Source organism: Gavialis gangeticus, unplaced genomic scaffold (genome assembly GCF_001723915.1).
Source record: "Gavialis gangeticus isolate Ggan-Ray unplaced genomic scaffold, GavGan_comp1, whole genome shotgun sequence".
NCBI lineage: Eukaryota > Metazoa > Chordata > Crocodylia > Gavialidae > Gavialis > Gavialis gangeticus.
Window position 1 is genome coordinate 17,144,424 of NW_017729030.1, and position 11,285 is coordinate 17,155,708.

General features: G+C 41.0%; 1 protein-coding gene across 15 annotated transcripts in view; it reads left to right on the forward strand.

The window, feature by feature from the left end:
• Positions 1 to 11,285, forward strand: part of ANK2 (ankyrin 2) — a 779,379-nt gene that overhangs the window by 387,546 nt on the left and 380,548 nt on the right. For all 15 annotated transcript variants that reach the window (XM_019521994.1, XM_019522000.1, XM_019521987.1 and 12 more), the window contains exon 2: positions 1,117 to 1,218. In XM_019521994.1, the coding sequence (XP_019377539.1) occupies positions 1,117 to 1,218 (102 nt within the window). The remainder of the gene's footprint in view (positions 1 to 1,116; positions 1,219 to 11,285) is intronic.

Sequence of the window (11,285 nt, forward strand, 5' to 3'; positions counted from 1 at the left end):
CTATGTGACTAGGCAAGGAATATGCTTATATGTTTCCTAGAACCCAAGTGCTGCAGTGTGATTCAGGCAGGGAAGAAGTCAGAAGCAGAGCACCCCCCCCAAGTACTTCAGCACTGGGCTTTTCCAGCCCAAAGCACTCAAGGGGGCATGTTCTGCTCCCTGCTTGGCTGGGACTGATGCACACTCTTCCTCCCTCTGTGGGAGAGGGAGGCAAAGTAGTGAAGCACACTGGCTGCCTGTACCAAAGTCTTGTCTCCTGAGAGAGATTCTCTGGGGGGCTGTTTCCTCCGTTGTTCCCAAGTTATGTTTCTTCCCAAGTGGTTACTTTTACTCTGTAAGAAAAATGATGAACTTCTGTACGCTTGTGGTTTCTCCTGAGAGAGCAAGGACTCTCCCTGGAGAAACTGAACATCTGTTGAAGGCCTTAGAGCCATCAGAGATGATTTTCTCTGTAGCTTTAGACTCCTGAGTTTCTTGGCTGCTTTCACTGTTTACCCCATCTCTTTTGGAAAAGATTTTTTTCATTGCTGATGAAGCTTATTTAAAGAGTTCTTAAGTCTTCTTGAGCATTATTCCTCTTGATTCACCACAAGGTTGAAGACAACAGGGATGTCCTTCCACAAGAGTTCTCTCTGTTGAATATACATTTACTATACCTGGTTTGCTCCAGAATTTGTCCTCACATCTTTTTTATTTCAAAAGTATTTTGTCATCTTTCTTTATGCATAGCAGCTGCCCAAGGCATGCGTCCACATTGAACAATGAGCCTCATAATAGTTTGTATGGTCAGAGAGTTGGGCATGTATATAAATGGCATAGCCTGAGTGGCAGATTGATGTACTAAAAATGCTGTTCCTTTACCTACTGGTGTTAACTTTAATTAGTAGGATTTTTCATCTCCTTTGTCTGACTATATTTTGACCTTCCGCTCTTCTTGCAATATTTTGCTGAGTTTGATGAGTCTTTTATTTGTGCCAATGCTGTACTGTTAGGAATATAAATCAACACTGGTAAAATGCACGGTCATTTTTCTTTGTGCTAAGCTGCTCCTGCAGCATAAACCATCTCTTTAAAACAGTGTTTAACTAAAGTTTTGGTTTCCCTTTTTTTTCACAGTCCGACAGCAATGCAAGCTTTCTCCGAGCTGCCAGAGCTGGCAATTTGGACAAAGTAGTGGAGTATCTGAAGAGCGGAATAGACATCAACACGTGTAATCAGGTAGGAGACCATATGAGCATACATCTATTTATATAGGTAGATAAACTGAGCTGTAAAGAGGAAGCCCTATGTGCTTCTGTCATCTAAATTGCTTCACAGCTAATTCTGAGTCAGTTTTAGAGATTTTTTTTGGCTCCAGCCTTCACATTGAAATGCCTGCTCCTCCCCATGTAGCTGACAACGCCCACACTACTCTTGGGCTGACTTTAATAAAGGTTCTTCATGGTGACTACACAGGTACTTCCAAGCCCCCTATTTCTGCCAGCACCACAGCATAATAAGATGCGAAGATCCAGGAGGTGGGCAGAGGAAAAGAGGGAGCAGCCACACCCCTCCCTGGCTGTGCCGTACACGTGCAGTGAGGTCTCTGAGTTCACCGGCTTGTCAGTGAGGCTCTGGACCTCAGGAAACTACTTTCCCCACATTTTTTTCCTGGAGCAGCAGGCAAGGAGGTGAGAGAGTCAGTAGTGCCAGTGTTCACCCCATGGGCTCTGGTGCTGACAAGCTAGTGAGCACAGAGAGCTTAATGCACATGTACTACACAGCAGAAGTAAGGTGCTGCCGCACTCCCTGCACTTCTCTGGATCTGCCCTTGCATGCATGCGTAGGTGGGCCAATTTTGGTAGCTCAGTGTTCTGTGAAGATGTGAATTTTACACATACATAATAAGCATGCGTATCAATTTTATGAGCTGTATCATGTAGGGACTATTTTGAGGTTCTGGGTTAAGTGAAATATTTAGCACTAGAGATGTTTGTGGGGTTTTATAGTTACTTAAACCAATCTAAAAATGTGGTTACTGTCTAAAGAAATTAACACAAAAAAGGAAGTTTCATGATTGTTAAGACTTGTGTTCTCAGTCATTATAGCTGGGAAGATATTAAGGATACATGAACACTTTTTCCCCCATAGATGAGAACTTTGCAGGTGTCCTACTACTGGCTTCTTCCACAAAGCTTAATTTTTCCTGAAAAAAACCCACCTTACTGTGAGAGCACTTTTGTAAAGTGTAGTGGTGGGATTAAACATCCCAAGGGTAGGACTCACCTGTGCAAGATACCACACCACTGATTTTTGTCTATCAATTCCAGATCACTTTGCCTTGTTACTCTCTCAACATTACCTCTTAGCTATCTGAAAAAGAGGGACTGATAATTTGAAAAATATCATCCCCTATCTAGACTTAGGGCATGTCCAGCCAAGTGGGAACGTGTGTTTCCCCAGGGACAAGTAGCAGCAGCGCACCTTGTGCTGCTGCTGGTGTTCCCCAGCAATGCCCATGCCACACATGCTCTGGTGTGTGGCAGGTTACCCCAGGTCAGGTAGGGGAGGCTGGGGCCAGCAACTGTACTGGCCCCGGCAGCCTTACTTGGGGCTCTAGGGGCCTCTGGGAGCTGCAGTCATGGCACTTCTGCAGCTGGGAGCCTGGCTGGCAGCCAGTGTGTGGTTCCAATTAGCCAGACTCTGGTTTTGGGTGGCACACACTGCTGCCACATGCACTGCCCCACTTTTTTTTAGGCATGCGTTATAAATATAAATTAGCCAAAAAAAACCCCTTGCTGCAAAGTAGTAGCACGGGGACTGCTGGCATGTGCAGTGTGTGGTGCCACAGATGGGTCTGCAGTGCCACATACTGCACATCCGTGCTCATCTGCATGCGCCCTTACTCTTCTTTTTTTTAATTTGTATCAGTAGCATAACTAAGGGTGGGGGTGATTGGGGCACCAGCACTGGGCACCAGCTTGGGTGGGAATACAAAAATAGCAACCACTGCACTGCTGGCCCAGCCACTGCCAGCAGCCTGCCCTGTGCACTGCCACCTCTCAGGGTGCATAACTGCCCAGATATACCTCTGATTTGTACCGCAGTAGCACACACAGGCCTCAACCAGATGTAAAGATCCAGTGCAGTAAACACTGTATGCATTGATACTGAAAAGACAGACCAAGCTCTAGAAAACTTAGAGTTGAAGTTGAGGATGAGCAGCAATGGATGGTACAATACATTAGAGAAGGAGCATGATGTAATGTGTACCATCAGCAAACCAAGTTCCTAGCTATTGTTAGTTGTTTCACAGGCTCCTTTACATACATCTTCACAAACATAAATGGCATAACGGAGGAAAATGTAAAGTCACTATGGAAAAGTTAGCATTGTTAGCAAGGCTAAGGCACAGGTTAAGTGTACTGTACCAAAGAAGAGATGGTAGGTTAGACAGAGGTAGGCTCTGAAGAGTCTTAAAGTGAAAACAAGTAGTTTTTGCTTAATGCAATGGGGAAAAATGAATCTAAGGAACGATGTGATAGAAATAAAGCAGCAAGCCAAGAAGATGAGTTTTGAATCCGTGTAAGGACTATGAATTACAAAATTATTTTTGTGAGCTAAACCAGCAAGATGAAGAGGTCTGGGCTTTCCCGTTCATTGACATAATTACATTGTACACTTTTTGGGGCTGGTGTATTTTGTTCTGTGTGAGGCAAGTGCTTAGTACAGTTAGTACTAATCTGTGACTAGGATTCTAGATATGGTAACACTAATAATCATAGGAAAGCAGGGCTGGAAGGGACTTGTGAGGTCATATAGTCCATCACCCTGTTTAAGGCAGGAAGATCCCTGACTAAATAAACCATCTTAGCCAAGAGTGTGTCTAACCTGCTCTTGAACATTTCAATGCTTGACCATTCTCATAGTGAGAAAGCTTTTCTTAATCTCTGAACTAAATTTTCCCTGCTACAATCTGAGGCCCTTGCGCTCCTAGTCTTGTCCCCTACAGCCACAGAGAAAAGTCCATTTCCATCCTTTCTATAATTGCCCATCAGGTATTTGAAAAATCCCCTTCTCAGTCTCCTCTTCTCCAGACTAAATAACCTGAGCTCTTTCTGCCTTCCATCATAAATTATTATTCCCAGGCCTCTAATTATTTCTGTTGCTCTGTGCTGCACTTTTTCCAAACTGTCCACATCCTGCTTGAAGTGTGGGACCCAAAACTGGACACAGTGTTACAGGTGAAGCCTTACCAGTGCTGAGTAGAGTGGAAGAATCACTTCCCTTGATTTGCAAGTGACACTCCTGTTAATACAACCAAGGATGCTGTTGGCTTTTTTAACAAGAGAACACTGTTGGTTCATATTCAGTTTATGGCCCACTGTAACCTCCAGGTCCTTCTCTGAAGTACTGCACCATAGCCAGTCACTCCCCAGGCTGTATTTGTACATGCAGTTATTCCATCCCCAGTGCAGGACTCTACCCAACCTGGCCTCATCCAGTGAGAGAATTTTTAACATATTTAGTTTTTTGATATTTTTTGGCAGGAATGACACTGGTCACGTAATAATATGTCAATATGTATTTCTTCAGAAGGACAAAATAAACCTAAAGGAATTTCATGGCTCTGATAAGCATATTTAAATCAACAGTTTTTAAATCTGGTTTTCCCAATACAGATAAGACAGGAATGATATATCTGAGTGCATTGATGCAGTTGATTGCTCAAGAATTAAACTGAAAAGTAGAAACAAAGTGATTGGATAGCTCACTCCAAAAGATTATTTTGTAGACCTTATCTAAATCATTTCAAACTTCACTTATTGTCTATGTTTTTAATAATGTGCTTGTAAATAAGATTGTCCAGTGAATTTATTTTGAAAATAAATTTTGGAAGTTAAACATTACTATAGCATATTAAAACTCGGGTAGTTAAAAAATCAACATTTCATTCCAATGAAAATTTCATTCTGGCAATTTTGTGAAAACTGCTTTCTTGGAATAAAAACAGTATTTTCTCATAGGAAAGATGAAAATGGATACACCTGGCCAAACATTTTCCATTTTGTCTAATTTTTTTAGTTCACAGCTAATTTTGCTCCTTTTTATTTTTATGAAAAGTTGAACTTTTAAACTGAAAAAAAATGAGCAAATATTTTGTTTTACATGGATATTACCATGGGAAACCCTACTCTTTTTCTGGCTTGTTTACAAATCATTGCTTAAGAATCTAGGAATTGAATTATTGCCTTTTTCATGCAACACCTTGATTAATGATAATCAAAAACAACTAACCAAAGAATGAAAGGAACCAAGGTTCAGAAATTTGAAACAATCTTTTGAGATACAGGTTTTCCTTACTTTGTTCTGCTTGAAAGTGCTGCTGTTCATTTAAACCACAGAAGGTACCTCTTGACCCTGGGAATAGGGATTTTAAAACAGGGATTTGACATTTCTGGTAAACCTGGCAAGTCAATTATCAGCCTGACGGACAGAGAAATCTTTACTGCTCTGACATAGATACAGCTTTTAGCAGTTAAAATGAAACTTCACTGGTAGCATGCATAGTAAATCCCAAACTTGTGTTTTTTGCCTCCTCCATGGTGGATTTTATTGAAATAATATTACAGCAGCACTAGTGAGAACAGGTTCCTTCATCTTCTAAGATTTGTGCTCCAGTGAACTTTTTTCTTTATGATCCTGCTTTATAAGAAAATAAGCTCTTTTTTCCTTTCCATTGTAGTGGCATCCTAAAACCTTCCAGCCCAACATTGAAAGTAAAGGGCTCAAACTGTCCCAGTGGGAATAGGTTGGAGGACAGATTTGCTCTCAGAAAAGTTTTCAGAGACCATGTTTAAGAAACTCTCTCTCTCGATGTTTTCATGGTATCTGATAGCATCTCAGCCTTTTATAACAGGAAACAGTTCCTAACTGATACTTTGTTTATCCAACCGACTTTGCACATTTAATGTCTCTCACATTTGAATGATTGCCATGTATGGATAATGATCTCCTTAGAGAAGGAGCATAAAGTAATGCTTACCATTAGCAAACCAATTTCCTAGCTATTGTTAGTTGTTTCATAGGCTCCTTTACATACATCTTCACAAACATAAATGGCATAATGGACACACGGACGTAGCTCAAGTGGAGGCGTTGTGGAGTTTCTGTACAACGCATATCTCTTAGATATTCCTTTTCACTGGCAAGAAGCAGTATCTGGCCATTCAATGTGTCATCCCCCACAGAGCACCTGATCTCTAGTGACCCAAGGTGCGGAAGTCTGAGATTCCCTCGCTATTTCTGTGTGGTATCAAGCTATAAGTAAACACTGAGTGGGTATTTTTAGCTGAATGGCTAAAGTGTGTCCAAGCAGATTAAAATCTAGTAGCTCATAGTTTCCTACAGTAAATAACATCCCTAGTGCTGAATGCCAATTAGAAAAGCTGTTGTAGTTAGTTCAGTTGGGGGACTCAAATGGCTGAAGAAGGGCCAAATTTTTTGGATTCATTTTTAATAAATCCATAGAGAGTTGCTGAAATGATTGTAAATCTGGAAACTACAAAAGCAGCCTTTTATCATATTTTACTTAGCGTGTCATTAAGTTACGAGTCTTCTATATAAAATAAAACAGTTGTGCAGTAAAATTAGCTTAAAGACAGTTGCACTTTAGTTTGTTTCTGTTTCACTTACTACTTCACTGACTCTGAAAAGGCTGTTACTGCTATAAAAATGTGCCTCTTACATGATCAGTACCTGACCCATGATCTCCCACTGTCAATCTGTGACAGCCTCTTATACTTTTTAGATCATTTTCCCATCTATAAGTCTTTCATAAATCTCTTTTTTTTTCATCAAATAGATACTTGGAGCCTGTAATTGAGGTTTGCAAACACTTGCAGCCACTGAAAGCTGTTTGAGGGGCTCCAAACGGCACACAGCACATGTGCACCCATGCACTGTGCTGCTAATTTGCAGCACTTTTTTTTTTTTGACACTGGGAGATCCCAGTGTCAAAAAAACCTGCTGCTAGAAAAAGCAGTGCAGCACATGTGGCAGCAGTGTGCACTGCCAGAAATCAGATCCTGGCTCACCTGATTCCGTGCTGGCCCCAGCCTCCCAACCCCACCCGGGTCCCTTTGCTATGTGACAGTGAGCATGTGCAGGGGTCTGCCTGGGGATAAATAGCAGCAGTCCCATGCATTTGCACTTGGGGAGGCACACCCAATAGGACTGCTCGTGATCCAGCAATTAACCCGGCAAGCTGTGGAGCTCCCATTGAAGGCAGCAGCAGTTTCATGACTGAGACCCTGAGTCAAACTTGCTGAGAACCTTCAGTAAAATTTGGCCAGAATAACCAGGAAATTCAGAACAGATGTGAATTTGCAAGAAGTAAGTAAACAAATTGCAAACGAATTGATGTTTTAGCTGAAAACAACATTTCACTCAGCAAATACTTTCATTCAGTCTTTTTTTTCCTGCGCCAGGGTATGTCACTTGGCATGTTACAATTTTCTGGTCTGTCAGCAGGCTCTCATGTCAGGACTCTGTTATCCAAGAAAGCTGCCCTTTCTGGTAGAATACAAGAGGGTGTGCACTGCATTGCTACCCACCATCCACCTGGATAAATCCTCCTTTTGCTGTGTCTGTGTCTGTGGCTCAGGTTTGTATTTTCCTAAGCCCATGGAAGTGATTGAAGTGCACTAACTGAATTAAAAGAAAAACTCCTATAAGTTTACCAGAAAGTGACTTGTCTGAATTAGTAACTAATGATCATTTCCTTTAGAGTATAACATCTCATTTAAAATACAGAGTCACAGAATGGCACCTTTGTCATATTTACTATGGCCCTTATTTAGGAAAACACTTACGACCAGATTTTTAAAGGTATATAGATGCTGAACTCTATTACTTGTATACCTTTAAAAATCTGGCCCTTACAATAATTAAACACAAACTTAACCCTAAGCATGTATTTAAATTCCAGGGCTGTTAAGTGAAGTATCTATGTAAATGTTTTCTTATGGCTGGGCATTGTACAGTATAAAAAATACTGTAGTAATGCCAAAATATTGAGATGGAGACAGTCTTATATCTGGAAAACACCTCACTAAAATCTCTTACTTCTTGGCTTACCTTTATATGTTGACATTCATCCCAGAGAAGAGCCTTTATGAACTTCCATAGTCAAGGTAGAAAGCTCAGATAGGAAAGATTTATCATGAGAAAATAGTCGTAACTCTGTGTAAAATAAAATGAAGTCATTTTGTAAAATAGTGGTTGCAAAAATGAGAAATGAGTGGCTGAAATAGAACTACCACCCCTGCCAGAGGAAAGCTGCAGATGATTAAGTACACAAATGTTTTATGAAAGTTGGGATATGAATGTGCAGAGGGGAAGATTCGTCTGTCTTCCCAGGACTAGAATGTTGGCAAGACCTGAGACTTTCTGCCGTCTGTTTTATTGAGAGTATAAATTCTTTAGACAATATTAAATTGTCTCAAGAAATGTTATGACCCAATACATTCCATTTGCAAAAATAAAAATAAAAATGGTGTGGATGGCAAAAAAAAAGTATGTTCTCTCCAGTGCTCGCTTTTTGTAAACGTTCTTATTTTCTAGAAGAAACAGCAAATTGTAAGTGAAGGTATTTGTGAGAAGCAAATTCTGAAATTGGTTTTTGCTTCAAAAATCTGATTGCAAGATTTGCAGTCAGTTGGTTAGGGATCTTTGGTTTGTTAAATTTTAATACAGTTTGAGAAGGATCATGCCATAATTTATAACTAAGAAAACTGAGATTCTTTGCTAAGATAAGAAATAGGTTGTACTTCTTATTCCTGTCTCTCAGGAGAGAAAAGAAAACTCACACAGGCTGGGATAGCTATATTAGCAAACAGTCATATCCATTCCATAGACCGTTTCCTTTCTGGAATCAGATTGAATTCCTCTTTTTTCTTTATGAAGGAATGTTAATGATAGCTAGCTAGCAAAACGCTAGCTCCTTTAATCATCAATATTGGAAATCAGATACATGCAAGATAAAGTAAAAAAAGAGACACCATATAATTTTATATTTGCTTGAAATAGATGTTGCACCTTAGTGTGTGCCATATTGTGGTATCACAAGCTTTCAGCATTTAATGACTAGAGTCAAAATTAAAACTGCCTCCCGGTGTACCAAGATAATTAAAGTACTCAATTACTGTGCAAAGTACTATCTGTACCTTTACCTATACCTGGTCTCATTCAGTAAATACTTTTTCTGATACTGGAAGGAAGTGATTCAAGAATTTTCTTTAAAATGTTGAGTAATTGCAGTTCCTGGAAAGCTCTTATTAAAGATAATGAAAAAAATCCTAAGAATCCTAAGAAATCCTAAGAATTCTTAAGAATCCTTAAACAGATTATTTGGGTTCTCACAGTAAACCATAAACCAAGAAATTGTTTCGCTAGGCACTGGGTAATCTCTTGTCCACTTCTGTGATAGTGTCTGCGGTTTGGGGACTTCCAACTATGAAGAATTACCTGTGAAAGCCCTCTTGCAGGGTCAAAAGTAAGGAGCACAATTTTCTCACCCATAGCCCCTTAGCCATTGTTACCAGGCTATGTATATTCCTTTCTTGCCTGCAGAGGTTTCATCCATGAGGATGACTGGCCATTTATCTTCCCTGAATCAGTCTGTCTTGTGCAGGGAAGATTCTATCTATCTTCTGTTATTTCTCTTAACAAAAAAAAAAGAGCCCTGCAGGTTTCATATCTGTTTCACTCTGAATAGATTTGTAGACAAAGAAACTTTAAGAAAGAGCAGAAGATATCCATAGGACATGTGTCGTTATACAATGGGGACCAAGCTTTCTAGAATTAGAAGAAGAAGAATTAGAATTTTAGAAGCATTAGAACTGCACCATCCCTCCCTGAGTGCTACCCTGATCACCTTCCCTGGCTGACCCGCTACTCTGCTTTCTGCTTCTTTCTTGTGCTGCAAATGTTGTTTACTTGAGTAGGGTTCTTGTGAGAGTTAGCTGGCAAAGAGATTTTCATGAGACGTAATATATAAATAAGTACCAATTGTTATTGGTTGGGTGGTGTTCCCCTAACCATGTCAGGTTTTAAGGGTTAGAGCCTTTTAGTACTTATAACATTAGCGTGTTTTTTAGTTCAGTCTTCCCATTTGTAACATTTTGTCTGGTTGAAATAAGTCAAATGTATGCATTAATAAGTCCTATGAATGTTTAGCCCATTCATAATTAATCATTCTATCGTATATCCCAAATGCTTTCATTTTCTTTTGAATCGGGCAAGTATTTTACATCTATTGAGTAAAAGAAATAGTAAATTTCTTTCTGTTTTCTACTTTTTGATCTCTCCAGCCCTCATTTTCTTCTTCTTCTTCCTTTGGCTCTTAAGATGGTGTAAAACAGGGGTGGGCAATTATTTTGAGTGGAGGGATGCTTACCGAGTTTGGGCAAGCTGTTGAGGGCCACATAGGTAGCCCTACCCCTTGACAGGTGCTCCACCCCCTGGTTGTCATCTTGTGACTGGGAGTCCTGCCCTTTAACCCCCAGCCTTTGCCACTAGAAGTCCCTCCCTTGCCCCTGGAAGTACTCCTTTCAGCAAAGAGTTTTGCCATCACAGAACCAGAAAAATAACAAATTATATTCTAAAAATTGAACATCTACAACATTCATTAATTTGATTTAAAAGTATTTTGTGCTGATGCATATGTGTTTGTGTAGTGTACATAGAGGTGATTACACAATAGCTTAAAATAAAGTCTTACTCTTTTGTATATTGTGGGGGGCTGGGGGAATGGGGGGGTGCGTATAGGTTTGTGGGGAATTGTGGTTGAGTATAGGAGGGTTTTGTGGTGGGGTAGCTAGGTGTGGGGGTGGGGTGAGGGAGCATGTGGCTGTGTGTGTGGATTTGTGGAGTGTGGATGGTGGTGTGGGGTTTGTAGGGGACTCTCTGTGAGGCTGGAGTATGTGAGGGGGTGTGGGTGTTGGGGTCTGTGCATATGGTAGTGTGAGTGGGGGGTGTGGGTGCATTTGTATGGTGAGGTGTGTGTGGGGGACTTGTCCTATGAACACACACACATACCCCTCCCATTACTGGCACTGGCACGGGCCCCATGCTCCTGTGGTCTGGTGATTCAGCCAGGGGCCACATAGTGCTGGAGACTGGCAGGTGGGTAGGGAAGGAGTGAAAGCTGCAGCAGGCAGAGGCTTCCAGTTGTGGGGGGCAGGGGAGGCGGGGGGCTGAGGGTGGGGTGGGGTTGGGCTGGCCTTGGTGCTGGGTCCTGCTGC